The following is a 16,352-nucleotide window of genomic DNA, read 5'->3' as shown; positions in this document are numbered from 1 at the left end:
CTGCATCAGCCCCAAGGGGGTGTGGGCCTGGGTGTGGTAACACCCTCTGCACCCCCAGTAGTTACTCCCCTGGCCATTTTGTACTGGCCAAGCTGGTAAAATACAGGCCAGGTGGCAACTTTACTTAGTGCTAAACTCGATCAGATACTACTGCCCTAAAAATGGAATTAACAATACACCTTCTTAAGCTAATATATGCTTCTGTAATGTGTTTGTGATGCATGGTGCAGCATGTGCTGATGAAAAGGAGAAATACTAAAGTTAAAAGAATGGTCACTGACCCCAAAAGTGAACAAAATAGTTATAATGGAGTAATCTGCACAGTATAATGGTAAGTACATCAAATAAGAGTTAAGCAGGGGCAGAAAAAGAGATCCTATCCTCAAAAGGTGTTGGAAGGCCACTTGATAGTAATGAGCAAAAATTTTCAGCAGGTACAGATTTGCAGCAAAGTTCCACAGCCATAGACTTAAATGTATTTTGCACTGAAAAGTTGCCATGAAAGAACACCCAATGCTTTTTGACTTGAATTTAAATGTTTCATGCATTTTTGCGGTTTTCCAAATTTTCCCCACGGTTTCATGAATATTTCGGCAAAGCAAAACTGGAGAGATTCACTCATTATTACCACTCAACCCCAGCCCCTAGAAATAGTAAAGGGATTACAGGGAATCTTTAATGTGGTTGTTCATCTTTGTAGTTCAGTTGTTTTCAGATTGTTCACCAATACATTTTTTTTTTTCAATTGCTTTCCATTTTTTGTTTTTTTTATTTCATTCTAAATGTCAGTCTAGCAGCTCAGTGATCCAGGTGCATATTCTGAACTGTTACAATTTGCTCCATTAGTTGGTGCATTTCTCAGCAGCATCTGTGGAATATTAGCAACTATTGTATCAATTCTAACAGCTGCCTGTAATGAAACACAGGGATTCTGCTCAGCAGGGACAAAGATAATAAATATATCAATTAAATGTATCAATTTAGAACAGTAAGAAAAGAAGAACGTATTTATAACCTAAGGGTTGAGTGATATTGCTCACCTATATAACTAACTAATATAACAGGGCAGATATGTTATGCTATGCTAAATTAATGGCAGCACCACACAAATTAAGAACTATTAAATGTTATCTAAGTGCACAAAAAGTGATCAAAATGCTTATATTTAAGATAATAGCTGAGGTCAAAAAAAGACTATAGTACCTGTAACATGCCGCATGCGATGATGATGTCATTAATGATGTCACTCAAGTGGCACCTGCCATAGGGCTACACTGGTTGACAGTTATAGTCGTTGGTGAGAGAGGAGAGAGGCGTCAGAGAGAGAGGAGGTAGGAGAGACGACAGGGTGCATTTTTTTGGTTAAAATGGAGAAGGAGCGAGTTAATTTTGATGGACCAGGAGTGACTATGGACACTAAAAGGAAGAGAGAGAGTAAAGAAGAGAAAGGACCAGGGAAGAAGAAGGGAAAGAAGAAACACCATGAAGAGAAATCAGAGGGGAAGACTGGAAGAAGAAACAGCGATTATTATTCAGAAGAGCGTCCCAAGAAGAAGGAAAAAAGGTCCAGGGAAAACAGCCCAGAAGGTAAGATGGCGAAATTGGAAAAAAATTTTTTTAATGGTTTATCCCAGGATATGTTTTGACTTTGGTCTTGGACCCAGAGCCCAAAACACACAGTTTGTTATATCTGGGGACCTGCTTGTGTTTTTATATGGCCCCTACTTTTATTAACTGACCTGTATCCACCTTGGTTCATCTTGATAGGTGCAAACATATTTCTATTGCATTTTACAGTATATGCTGTTGAAAGCCTATTGCAAAGCAACCCATTTTCAGCTGAGATGAACCATTTATGGACAGGGGTGTTGCCAGCCTGCAGGACATTCCCAATTGCTCACAAAAAAAGCCAACATTGTGCAAATATATTTGTCATCCATGATGATTTTTGTAAAGATTCTCATTATCCAGGTCATGGCATATCTGTAGAAATAAGCCAAATATACTGGACTTGCTGTGTTTTGCTTAAAGACGTTTCAGCAGTCATCTGACTGGCTTTCAAAAAAGTTTAAGGGTTTTCTCCCTAAAACATTTCACCAGTATTCTGACTGGCATTTTCAAAGAAATCCAGTCAGATGACTAGTGCAACATCTTCAAGTAAAAAAACACAGCAAGTCCAGTTAATTTGCTCCAGTATAACTGCCATAACTGACACTCCCCCTGAAACTCCTCAGCCCATAGCCCAGAATCCAACTGTAGCTTATATTATCTTCTGTATATTTTTTCCACAGCAAAAAATTCCCAATGTGCCTTCATATAGTGCACCATATTCTATAGTCTGCATTACCCTGCAGTGACATGCACCATAGCCCACAATTTACCTCATAATTGTTTTACCTAGATCTCCTTGATTCCAATAGTGACCTATATCACCAATCAATAAATCCCCTTACATTTTATCTGCCACTGAACACAAATGCACACTGCATGACTGCTCAGAAATCATTGCAAAATGTATGTAAATGATCTGCTAATTAGCTTCAGGATCTGGAATTATATATATTTCTTATCTAGCTCTCTACCTATTATCCTTGGGACATTATTATTATGCTCGGGACCTGGAGTTTTTCAGGATAAGGGGTCTTTCTGAAATTTGGATCTTCATACTTTACGTCTACTACAAAATAATTGAAACATGAATTAAACAAAAGGGATTGTTTGGCATCCATTAAGGAGTAATTATATCTTAGCTGGGTTCAAGGTACTTTTTTATCATTAAAGGGAAATCATTTTTTAATGGGTCTCTGGATAATGGGTGCCATACCTGCATTAGGTAAACTTAGATAAAGCATGTGATCAATCTACAGTCCTCACTACTTGCAGAGATGCTGATGGGTAACACAGGTTGTTACCTCATAGACCTTTGCTTTGATTCTGTGTAAATGCGGTTTATTTAGCAAAAGTCATGTGCATCATATGAACCCCATTCTGCACCCCTAAACATCTGGAAAGTTTCATCTGTTCAACAACAGAGAAACAGGGTGCCTTAAAAAGGTTTTGAATAAATTGAAGTAAAATAAATTCCATGGATGTCTCTCGGCTCTCTCTTCCTATTGCTCCAGATAACATGGGAATTGTTCCAAATAAATTTTATTAAAGGGCGCCTTCTTAAAACAATGATCCTAATGACAGTCTGAGAGATGAATAAGGTCTGATTTAAAGCACAGGATCCCAGCAGTCCTCATTGTCCCAACAGATTTTTAACAGTAGTTCCCTAACACCTCCAAAGTTAATTTTAGTACTAGTACTCTTTTTAGTACTATTGCTATTATTCTTTAATAATAATAGTAACCACCATTTAAGTATATCTTTGTACAGAAGAGAACAGTAAATCCTTAATAATAATAATTCCATTCTGTGCCTTGTCTGTATATATTCAACATGCCATTAGTAAAAGATGCTTTATTCAAAAGATAAAATAGTTAATGGAGTCCTATGTCCTGATTGGCACTGGGCTAATTCCCTAAGTGGCCTGAGGGCCTGAAAAAAGTAACAATAAAAGTAGCTGGGTCACTGGGTTGTTGTTGACCTCAGCAATCACACAGTATGTTACATTACATGTTGCATTCAGATACAATACAGATACCCACTAGTAACAGGTGGATTCAATTCAAGTAAATAACAGGCAGAATGTTTTGGACCCTGACTTAAAGGGGTGGTTCAACTTTGTTAATTTTCAGTATGTTATAGAATGGTCAGTTCTAAAAAACTTTTCAATTGGTTTTCATTATTTATAGTTTTTTTAATTATTTGAATTCTTCTTGTGAATCTTTCCTGACCCCATCTAAACAGCGGCTTATAGCTGCTTAGTATTAATCGTCTTTCTATTCAGGCCCCCTGCTATTCCTGTTACAGCTTCTTATTCAAATCAATGCATGGTTGCTAGGGTAATTTGAAGCCTAGCAACCAGATTGCTGAAACTGGAGAGCTGCTGAATAAAAAGATAAATAACTTAAAAACCATTAAAAAAAACCAATGGAAATTGTCTCAGAATATCCCTCTCTACATGATACTAAAAGTTAACTCCAAGATGACAAGCCCCTTTATTAAGCATGCTTTTTGTTCAGTTTGCAATTTTAGCAATCTGGTTGCTATGGTCCAAATTAACTTAGCAACCACACACTTATTTGAATAAGGATTTTGGTAATGAGTGGTGGCTTAATATCATGGGCATCTTGGGCATTTTTTCTCCAAAATACATTCTTAAATATATGATAATTAACATATCCATTGTATGATCTAGGTGAAAGTGCCCAGAAGAGACCCCGTGCTGATCCTGAAGGGCCGAACCTGCTGCATATTTCAAGCTACACCTTCCATTCCATGATTGGTGGAGGAGGATTTGGCAAGGTGAGTGACAGGCTTTAGAAAAGGAAGAAGTTGTTCTTTATTAATATGTTTATTATGGTATGGACATGATTGGAACCAGAAGAAAATGTATTTAAATAGAATTAAATTCCGATATTCTTTAAAAGGATTTAAAGAAAATGATAAATGTTTTCTTCTATCTTAGATCTGTTAATATACACCAGTATATTTTGATTATTAATCAATCCTTTAACCCTTTAATCATGTCCGTTTATTACATCCACAATGTCCTTAAAAGAGACTTATCTATGTATTTATATTATTCTCTTTGCCTTTCTCAGGTTATGTTGGCTTCATTAAAAGACAGGAGATCAAAGGTGGCAGTTAAAATCTTAAAGAAGAAGCCCGGGAGTAGCAGTAACATCCAGACCGAGGCAAATATACTGAAGCTGACAAGCGGAAACCCATACCTGTGCCAAGGATTTGCCGCTTTTCAAACACAGGTACAAATCTGCCAAGAACTTTGTATATTTATTTGTCTGTATCTGACATAATATATAGTATCATATACAGGCAGTCCCGGGTTAAGTACGAGACAGGGTCTGTAGGTTTGTTCTTAAGTTGAATTGGTATGTAAGTTAAAACATATACATTTACTTATTAAATGCAACAAGAAAGATGTTTGTCTTAACATAGTATTTATTTTTACCTTTCTGTGCATATGTATTATTTCCGTTCGGTACTTTGCAGTAGACAACACATACCAGAGGGGATTGGGGCAGGTGATTTATTAAAGATAAATGCTACCATAGTACATTACTGTAATAGTCTCTGTATATAAGTGTGAGTTGTAAGTGTCGGGTGTATGTAACTCGATGACTCCCTGTAGTATAATATAGTATCATAAAATACTTATTTACATTTAGTGCCCTTACACACATTACATTAGCCCTGCTTGCCTTGCACTACCCACACACACCTTCAAACTGGACATATTTTAATCTCTTTTATTTTGTCTGTGTACCCAGCGGCATGCCTTCCTCATCATGGAATATGTCAGCGGGGGAAGCCTGAGGGATCAGCTGGAGAGTCACGGCCCACTGGACATGACCAGAGTCGAGTAAGTGGCACATGGAGGAATGTGGTAAATGGGAACATTCTACGTTCAGAGGTTACATGGAGGGGAGGGCCTCACGTATCCCAGCAACCAGGCACTGGGTTTATATACAGACTTTCACGGGATGTGGGATGGGGGCTGAATATAAAGATAATTAATAAAAATGTTTTTCCCTTAAAAGGTTATATTCTGCAGAAATAGTCTGTGGTCTCCAGTTCCTTCATGACAACGGCATCGTTCATAGGTGAGTAAAAGTCTTCTATTTCACCCTCTTCTTTTTATGTATTATTGTGTTTTTATTTTCTAAATGTTGAGCAAATGATGACTTGTGGTGATTTTTACTTATGCGCTACAGGAGTCACAATACAAAATTTGTGCAACCGTCATGCAAGTGCTAGTTTAGAATTGCTAGTATTCACAAGTACAGGGGACCTGTTATCCAGAATGCATTCTATCCAGAATTAATTATATCTTAGTTAGGATAAAGTACAAGGTACAGGTATGGGATCTCTGGAAACCCTTTATCCAGAAAGCTCTGAATTATGGGAAGGCTCTCTTTCTAAGACTCCATTGTATCCAAATAATCCAAAATTATTTCCTTTTTCTCAGTTTTAATAAAACAGTACCTTGTACTTAATCCAAACTAAGAAATAATTAATCCTTATTGGTGGCAACACCAACCTATTCTGTTTATTTAATGATTAAATGATTTTCCAGTAGCCTTAAGGTATGAAGATCCAAATTACAGAAAGATCCCCAGGTCCCGAGCATTCTGGATAACAGGTCCCCATACCTTTACTATTTTATTATAACAGAGAAAAAAGAAAATTTAAAAAAAAAAAATTGGATTATTTGAATAAAATAGAGTCCATGGATAACTGGTTTCCTGATAACGGATGATATACCTGCACTTTGTGCATATCATTTTTATATTTACAAATATGTGTCCATTTATAGACCTAGCACTGCTAGTGGTACATTAGTACAGACAGGCAGATATTTTAACTCTACCATCCAATTTTGTTTAAAATAGATTTAATTTAACATTCTAAATTTAGTCAAAAAACTCTCATCCAGCTAAATTCTGATCCTTAGAATTCTGGATAGTGAAACAAGGTAATACACTTATAATACTGTGAGTTGGGAGAGCAAAGACAGGATCAGAAGACATATAGATACATGTACATACCTACATAACTCACTACAATAAACAGACATATATCAATACCCTCTGGCAAACATGACCACACTATATGAACATTGCCTGCCCTTAACTCATCCTAACAACTCTTTTAGCTGGTGTTCTTTCCCTAGTCAATAGACAAGTGAACTGGTTTGGTCGACAAACATGTAGCTCACATGAACTAGTGTGAATATCCCTCCAAACCACTTTGTGCCTTCAAAAAGGCCAACACTCTGTTCTCTATTATATTCTGCTTCCCTGAGACCCTGATTGTGATTTCACCATCTCGTTATTTGTAAAATCAACACGACATGCAATTTTCTCCTCCTTTCCATAATTTGGACTATCTTTTTATTACAGGGATCTCAAACCAGACAATATTCTACTGGACCATGAGGGTCATATAAAAATAGCAGATTTTGGCATGGCCAAGCAGAACATTTTTGGCAGTAGAACCATCACTAGCCAGGCTGGAACACTCGACTACATGGCTCCGGAGGTAAGAAATTGAAGTATTTTTACAGAATAATCCTGCAAGTACATTCCTGTTTGTTTACCTGTTGCTCTGGGCCCAGCTACATATACCAACTGGCCTGTCATTACTCACTGAATCCCATACACTCTATGGCTGCTTAAAAATTCTTCTGAAAGTTATGACGATGCCTTAATCTACATAAATCACCCCTTGTTAATATTTGACAATGTCAGGAGAGTCACTGACTTTACTGTAACTTCCTTCTATGCTGCATTAAGCCTTAACTGTAGTTTGTACCCAGAGCAATGTCAGCCCAGGTTCTGATAAATCCCCTCAACTTTATAGTTAAATTTTCCCACCCTCCATGAATACTGATAATTATAAGGAAAAAAAAGGACCTGCTTCTCTAGTTTCATTGTGTGGCAGTTTCCGTTAGAGACATACTGTACTAACTGCAAGGATTTATAAATCAGAAATGCCCCATTACTACTGGACATGCACCAGGAAACCTTGTTTTGGATTGAAAAGTCCTAAACCCAATACTATAATGTTTAACTTCTGGATAACAGGTCCCACACTTGTATTATAACAGAAACCATACAATTTACCCCAACGTAGAAAGCTCAAAATGGTAATTTATTTTTTTTCTATTAAAGATCTTCTTAAACAAGGGCTACAATGCGGCGGTGGACTGGTGGGCATGTGGAGTCATCATCTGTGAAATGGCCACCGGAGAGATCCCATTCCCAGATGACAGCGATGATGAGGACTTCAGTGACGAACCCAACATCCCTTCCTGGCTGAGTAAGGATCTCAAAGATCTGCTGAGAAAGGTGGGAATTTTATAATAAAGATTAGTAACACTAATTGTTCTGCTACCTGGTTACTAGAGCCTGATTATCCTATTAGTGTATGAGTCGAAACAGAAGATCAAAAGGAGAGGGCCTGATAACATAAGTAGTTCAAATAATAATAGTAACACTGAACTTTCACAGTTCGTCTGTGTTTGGCAGAATAGGATTGAATTGCTAATAAGTCAAAATAAAAATAAATTAAAGACCAAGTGAAAGGATTGAATTTAATAAATACATTTTTAAAACAGTGATCATTCCCTTTACTTCTTTAACAGAGTCCACATACAGTAGTTATTAGTGACTAGGCTCTTTGCTATTTGAGGTTATTACTGGTGGGTTCATTACACAGACTCATATCTGCAATATTCAAATACAAGTTTATGTGTTTCTTTAGCTACTGGAGAGGAATCCTGACCGGCGTCTTGGTGTGTATGGCAACATCAGACAGCACCCATTCTTTTCAGCCATTGACTGGGAGGAGCTGGAATGGCCGCTAGAACCACCGCCTTTCGACCTTGAAACAGTAAGTACATGGCTGCTGAAATACTTATACTTATTAAACAGAAAATAGAAATAGATATTTAATATATATGATGAAACAAGCAACTCAAGTAGAGAAATCAAAGGTGATCTAAATGACAAAACATTACTTTATCTAAATTTACTCGGCATGCTTTTCAAAACAATTTTGCCATTTACATTCATTTTCTAGGGATTTCTGAGGTGCTTGGAGTTTTACACTTATATTACCAGTGTTTCAGCTCAGCAGCTCTGTTTTAGAGTCAAGAGTCTCAGTGACCCCAGGATTAACGGACTATACAGGTGGCACATAGGGATCAGTTAGGAAGCTCACAGCTCTCTTTGACATACCTGTATAGAATGCAGTACATTAGGATGTGCATAACCTTCTGTTGGACTGGCTGATACTTTAATGGTTCAAATACCTTTACTGAATATTTAAAATCATTAAGACTAAATAGTGTTTTTCTCCCTTTTATACAGTCATCAAGGGAGCAGATGAAGCCATATGAAGGAAAGGCTCTATCGTTCCTGGAGTCCCAGAAGAACAACAACGCATCAGGGGACACAATGAACATTCCAGGCCTTTCCTTCATAGATTCTACTTGGCAGGATTAAGTTTCTAAGGCTCAGCCATGCAATTCCATCAGCATGAAATATGAAACATCAGTAACCATCATCTATGAACTTCCGAACAAGATCATCTCCACCTGCTGCATTGAGACACCATCATACTCTGCAATGCCTGGTCATACCATCTGATCCAGTGCCACCTGGGAAACACCTTCTAGACCTCACCCAGTAACATCGGAAGGAGGTAAGTATATTTATATTTATTTAGAGCGAATGGTGCGTGATTGTGTGAGAGAATGTGAGATATGAAAGGCTAAGGACGTAACAGGACAGGCAGAGATGGCTCCTCTTATAGGAACCAAATTCCATCAGGCTCTGCTGTCTGTCTGTGAAGCACATACCCTGTTTTAATGCGCAGACAACTGATCCAAATCAGGAAGGGTTTTTTTCCCCTTCTGTAGCAAATTGGCCCCCGCTTCAGATGGGTTTTTTCTTTCCTCTGGATCAGCTGGAATGTGCAAAGGGTTGTGCTTCACAGACATGTCTTTATCAACCTCCATAGTTATATTGTTATTATTATTCTACTATTGTTATAATGTTAATGTTTAGTATTATATATGTTATAGGAGGCAAGGCCTGTTATGCCCGGAGTGAATGGTGTGTGAATGGCCAGTAACATGGTTGAAGCCTTGGCGTGGCGTTACTGCTCACATGAGTATAAACAGTGCCAGGCCAAGTCGGTTGGGCGTCCTAGGCACCCCGGCCGACTATGTTGCCCCCCACCGGTTGTGCATGTGCAGAAGAGTGCAAGCGCCGAGATATCACAAGTGCGCCTGCGTTAGAAAAGCGGAAGCGTGAGTGCGCATGCGCAGAGTCACCAATATATCATGAGTGGGCATGTGAGGAAGATCGCACACTCGGATACTGAAGAAACTGCTGCCAAAGCTCCTGGACACAACGGTTTGAACTAGGGAAAGGCGTCAGAAGAGGTACATGCCTGGCACCCCTCTACCTTTGTGCCCTAGGCACCTGCCTCTTCTGCCTACCCCTAGTTCCAGCCCTGAGTATAAACATGTGCTAATTTAACCAATTGTGAGACTGTAATATTGTCAGAAAGTGTATTTATTTAAGTCCAATCACAGGTATTTCAAAAGTGTGGCCACAATGATTTTCCTACGTTTTGGATCAACTCGTCGGTAAGTTAATGTGCCAGATATTCACTCGGCCAAACCACACAAGAGTATAATTTGGCATGTGAGATCTCATACCATTCCAGACATTTAGACCCCCTTCCCTTCTCCCCCCAGGCTAACTGCCCCCTGGGGAAATTCCCCATACTTTATACTTACCCCTCGTCGTAGATTCAGGCAGCGGACTTCACGGCATCCTTCTTCTGGGTCCTCGTAAGCTGACTGGGAGATCGGTATTAAGAAAGGGTTGGATGGCTTTTTAGCAAGTGAGGGAATAAAGGGTTATGGGAGAGAGCTCATAGTACAAGTTGATCCAGGGACTAGTCCGATTGCCTTTTTGGAGTCAGGAAGGAATTTTTCCCCCTCTGAGGCAAATTGGAGAGGCTTCAGGGGTTTTTCGCCTTCCTCTGGATCAACTGGTAGTTGGCAGGTTAAAAAAAAGTAAAAAGGTTGAACACCCTAAGAGAGACTGATCTGAGTTTACTACAATTAAGGGTAGTAAATGTGGAGGGTTTCCACTGTCTGCATTGAATGTTGTTGAAGATTTTATTGCCTGATTGTTGTGACCAAGATTCAATGCTATTTTTTCAATAAATAAGTTATTGGTTTGAAGTAACCCTCTTGACTGCTGTTTCTTCATTTTGGTTAATCTGAATACCAGGAAACTCACAGGACAAAACCGGAGGGCAAGGTGTTTAAAGGGGCACACACACACACTGCTGGGAGTTGCCCATAGCTCAAGGGTGTCCGGGAGGCACTGGCAGCAACGCCCACTATAATCACACTCTCTACACTATTGTCAGGCCTACCCATGGGTGTGCTACATTCTTCTCCTGACTCTTTTCAGCGTTGGGGGTCACTGATCCCATCTAAAACAACAAATGTTCTGTAAAGCTACAAATTTATTGTTGTTGCTATTTTTTTATTGCTCATATTTCTATTCAGGTCTCAGAGTCATATCATATTCAAATCAATGCATGATTGCTATGGTAATTTGGACCCTAGCAACCACATTGCTGAATTTGTAAACTTAAGAGCATCTGAATAAAAAGCTAAATAACTCAGAAACCACAAATAATATAAATTTATAATGATGTCCCATGTGGATGTCTGTAGCTCAGTATAGGCTTATAAATTATAGACCACCATTACCCTTCTCCTATTGGCCAGACCAAAGGAAGAAAATGTGCTGCAGCCCCACAAAATGGTTCTTTAATGACAGCTCAAGAAAATGTACTTGATTTGAGGCAAATTAATAAAAATAAAGATACAGGTATGGGACCTGTTATCCAGAATCCACAGTACCTGGGCTTTTCCTGGATAACTGATCTTTCTGTAATCTGGATCTTCATACCTGAAATCTGGTACTTAACTTTAAATGAACCCATTAGGCTGGTTTCGCTTCAATGAGGATTAATCATAGTTAAGCTTGGATAAAGTACAAGGTACTGTTTTATTATTACAGAGAAGAAGGAAGTTATTTTTAAAAATCTAGATTATTTAGATAAAAATTAGTCTATGGGAGACAGCCTATCCGTTATCCGAGCTTTTTGGATAACGGGTTTAATGGATCCCATACCTGTGTATGTTTATAGACCTTGAGAATTCAGTGTTTTTCTATACAGACAGCATTAGCTGATTAAACGACCTAGAGGGTCCTTTGTTCACCCAGGTAGTGATTTCCTTTCCCTGGGTGTTAAGTATAATTTAATAGTGGCCTAAATAATACCCAGTAGAGGGCAGTGAGTTCTGATATAAAAGGGTAGAGCACCATGTGCCTTTCCTGGGACCTCATCTTACTGGAAGGTGGATACAGGTCCAGGGCTCCAGTTTGTGTTAAATTATAGATAAGGTTAGCTGGCTTTGGGAAGATCGTGAGCCGCCTTTCACTCCAATGATGAGAAGCAGAGTGGTTAGGACCCTGCAGTATTGACCCGCTAATATCTGGACCTTTAGTGGGTGAGTTGAGTACCAGATAGGGTGCCAAGATACAAGACCTCAAATAAAGGATCCCCGAGATCAGAGAATCATTCCCAGGAGCAAGTCCTCGGCCAGAAGGTATTTCACAGTGTTCATTTGTCTTGCCTTTTGGTAAAGAATATCAGATATTGAATTGATCAATCACAAAGAAGTGACTGTTAAATGCATGTATTATGTTATCCACCGTTAATAAACATGTTCATTGCTGAAAGAAAGGTTTTTGGATTCTTTACTATCAGGTGAAAGGTACTGGGAGTTGCTGGGAATTGCTCGGGCAGCAACGGGTACTTGGCACTGGGGAAGAAACATATTCATGTTCACACACTACAAACTATACTTTATAGCATACCCACGGGTGGGCTACACATGTGTAAAACATACAGTAAATCTATTTTTAAAATGACATAATTTTACATGCTGCAAAATTAGTAACTAGGGATCATTTTCCTGCTAAATTCTGAGAATGGTTCACTGATACTACAAATTGAAACCATGAATTCTGTATTAGAAGGTAATATCCCTCTTAATGCTTTAGGAATCTGCAGAAGTGCTCCCCACTAGTGTTCATTCACAAAAATCTACAGGTATTATTGCAAAAAAAAAAAAAGTTAGTAATTTATTATTATATTATTTATTATATTTTTTATACATTATTATACATTATTATAATATAATCAATTATATTAAAAATATTAGTCAATTATAATGATCATAATGATAATTTTCTACCCTGCACACTACATCCATTTTTATTCCAAATTCAGGAAGACCACCAACATATCCTAGTAGTAATTTAAAATCCTGATTTTTAACTGATTGTTACACTGCACATATCTTCTTGTTTAGGCTTGTGTCACACATGGTATTTTTTCCACTGATGTGAATAAACAGAAAAATGAGAAAGTGGTCAAAATCTACCTGTGCTAGTAGAGAAAACACTATATGATAAATTTAAAATTGCCTTAGATCAAATAAATACTTGGCCTGGCTCTGTCAAAAATAGCACTTCTGAGCCACTGAATAAATATTCTCACAGGAATGCTGCACAACCTTCTTGGATTTGAATGAAAATGTCTTTATAAGATGGGTCATTCACCTTTTAATTAATCTTTTATATTTGAAATAATCTGATCTGTGCGTGACCTATCAGAGTGCCTTGCTCCAACTTGAATCTGTTCACGGACTGGCCCTCTTTGCAACCATCAGTGCAGGGATTTAGGCACACGCTTGTGAGATCACTTCCACCCATGACGGGCACCTGACACCCTCTACCCCCTGCTTGGGGGGGGATCTTTCCCTAATTTTGGTCACCAGACCTTGTCTATTGGCAGACAAATATTAAAATAATTTAAACATGGAATAACCCCAATAGGATTGTTTTGCCACCAATATGGATCCATGCATCTTGGTTACCATCAAGTAAAAGGGACTGTTTTATTATTATGTATCCCGTAATTAATTAGGAGCCTTCTGGATAATGGATATATAAGTAATGAATTAGGACATGGGTTATATCTGAAACACATCTGTTATTAGTGATTACAAACATTTTAGATTCAGACATTTTTATTCAAGCCAAGCCTTCTTCTCCTAAGTCACTCTAGTTATGTCCATCTTTGCCTGATGTCAGCTCATAAAAATAACTATTATGTTTTAGAAGCAACTTTATACCAAGGTCAGCCCCAACTGTGCTAACACTGCCCTGGAGGAAGCCATAAAAGCAATTTGTTTTGTTTTTTTATTTCCAAGCCCCCATTCAGCATATGGAGGAATGCAAGGACTGGCAAAATGAAGGTAATTTCTAAAAGTAAAGAATCACTGTACACCTAATGATATGAATTGCTATAGGGTCATATGAGCTAATTTCCCTCAGGAATCTGCCAGGTCATAGCTATAAAACCCCATAAAACCATAGGTGTAATTGCAATTATCACTTAGACAAGTGAGCAAGGGAGTTAATGTCTAATACTGTCAGTGTGAGTTAAACAGCAAGAAAATAATGGTGTTTGTACCTCGTGCACAATCTGTCATTGTGATTTGCATTTCACATGGGGTCTATCTCATCTCTATGAGAAAACATAACACTAAAGTCCAGCTCATACAATAATGATACAAGCAGGGTCACAATGACACACAACATCAAGGCAAAAGCAACATTACAGCCCTAGGTCAGAATTGGTTGGTTGTAAGACTTAATAACAAAACAGGCTGCTACTGAATTCATGTAATTACTTACTGGTTTGTCAACATATAATGACAGTGATCTTGGGAAATGTCGAACAACATCTTCAAAAATTGAAAAATAAATGGGGAAGGGACATACAAAACCATAACCATAAAGGTGGGGTGGAAAAGGTGTTTAAATCTTAAAGGAAAACTATACCCCCAAACAATGTAGGTCTCTATAAAAAGATATTGCATAAAACAGCTCATATGTAAAACCCAGCTTCATGTAAATAAACCATTTTCATAATAATATACTTTTCTAGTAGTATGTGCCATTGGGTAATCATAAATAGAAAATTGCCATTTTAAAAAATAAGGGCCGCCCCCTCGGATCGTAGGATTCACTGTACTCTCAAACATACCAACAAACCATACTTGTTAGGTCACATGAGCCAATTAACAGACAGAGTTGTGTCTTTTGCTTCCACACTTCTTCTTGTTACAGTTAGAGTTGTAGTATTTCTGGTCAGGTGATCTCTGAGGCAGCACACAGTCCATCACGAAATGGTGGCTCAAGGCAAGAGATGTAAAAGGGCAATATTTACTTAAATATATATTCCAGTTTGGTAAGATTCTTTAATATGCCACTTAATATGATATGAACTATCTGTTGCTTAAGTGTTCATTTTGGGGTTATAGTTTTCCTTTAAAGATTGCCACTGACATGCCATAGAAAACCATGCCTATTTATAATGTTTATTATTATATTAATATGTTATTATTAATAGCCAACACCATGAAAAATAATCATAGATGACCCCTACTAAATCCTAAGCAAAAAATACAGACCTGTGTTGAATTCATGACATTGCAAGGCCATGTTTTTGTGGATATAAACACATTTGTGGGTCGTTGGTCCAAGTGTGGTTTGTATCAAGCCCATTCTGCCTTCGCACATCTATACTAGAACATTGTTCATTATAGGTCCCACTACATAAGTTCACATAGTGTTGCTTAAAGCACAAAATTAAAGCATAGAGTATAAGATAGTGATATCAAACACAGCCAATAGGAGGCCAGGTCTTTCCCCCGCCATGGTATCCTAGCAACTAGAGCTAAGGGAATCTTGTTTCTTGAGTGTAACATATTTATTTCTGGAATGTTATTTTACATGCATATAGAGCAAAGTACTGAAATGGAACAGAGGTGCAGTCAACTTGTAGTGGTTACCGTAACTTTTAGTCATGGGTGTCCACAGAAAATTTTTCAGGGGGGGCAAGTAGCTAAAAGCATCACAAGCAAAATGTCTACAAATATTTTCATGGCAAAGACACAAATCTATGGAATTGTTAATACACTTGAAAGAGAGAACTATTGGTCAGCTAAAATTTTAAATAGCCTGATCCACATTTGCATTGAGTCACACGCAAAACTAACAGTGTCAGACAACTGATCTGCTGGATCCCACTCACTTTTGCCTCTTCATTGACAGGCACAGTGTTGGCCTGGACACACACACACACACACACACACACATACACACACTTTTGGATTGAAAACATGAATTTGTGCTGAAACCCATTCTGTGTATATTTACCCAGGCTGGAACAGTGCCCTCTCATTGCAGAGACATAAGTACGTGGGGTGAAGCCAATAAACATCACGTGTGGCACTAGCATGAGATGGACACACATGTGAAAGAAAAAACCTGCATTATTCAGAGAAGACATTCATTTGATCCTTTACACACTAGTGGTGCTGGGAGCTCTAGTAGTGGTGCAGGCACAGGCAGAGGGTGATGTTTTGGTTTGGGAAGGTTAATTACAACTATAAACTCAATTACTTGTTTCATAGTCAAATGTCACTTCATGCAAGCACATATAGTGCAGTGCTAATCTAATACGTAATGCCCCAGAATAGTTTCAGT

General features: G+C 38.2%; 1 protein-coding gene across 1 annotated transcript; it reads left to right on the top strand.

Annotated features, from left to right (window-relative positions):
* The first annotated feature begins 1,367 nt into the window (after positions 1–1,367).
* LOC121394111 (protein kinase C delta type-like) lies at positions 1,368–10,451 on the top strand. The gene is made up of 8 exons (XM_041564114.1): positions 1,368–1,587; positions 4,304–4,410; positions 4,710–4,871; positions 5,397–5,488; positions 5,667–5,729; positions 7,029–7,167; positions 7,800–7,976; positions 8,392–10,451. Exons 1-8 carry the CDS (start codon positions 1,368–1,370, stop codon positions 8,566–8,568), a joined length of 1,137 nt encoding a protein of 378 aa, XP_041420048.1. The 3' UTR covers positions 8,569–10,451.
* The last annotated feature ends 5,901 nt before the right edge of the window (positions 10,452–16,352 follow it).

The sequence above is a fragment of the Xenopus laevis genome, chromosome 5S, assembly GCF_017654675.1.
Source record: "Xenopus laevis strain J_2021 chromosome 5S, Xenopus_laevis_v10.1, whole genome shotgun sequence".
Lineage (NCBI taxonomy): Eukaryota > Metazoa > Chordata > Amphibia > Anura > Pipidae > Xenopus > Xenopus laevis.
The sequence above is the reverse complement of the archived record's forward strand: the minus strand, read 5'-3'. Positions and strand labels throughout refer to the sequence as shown.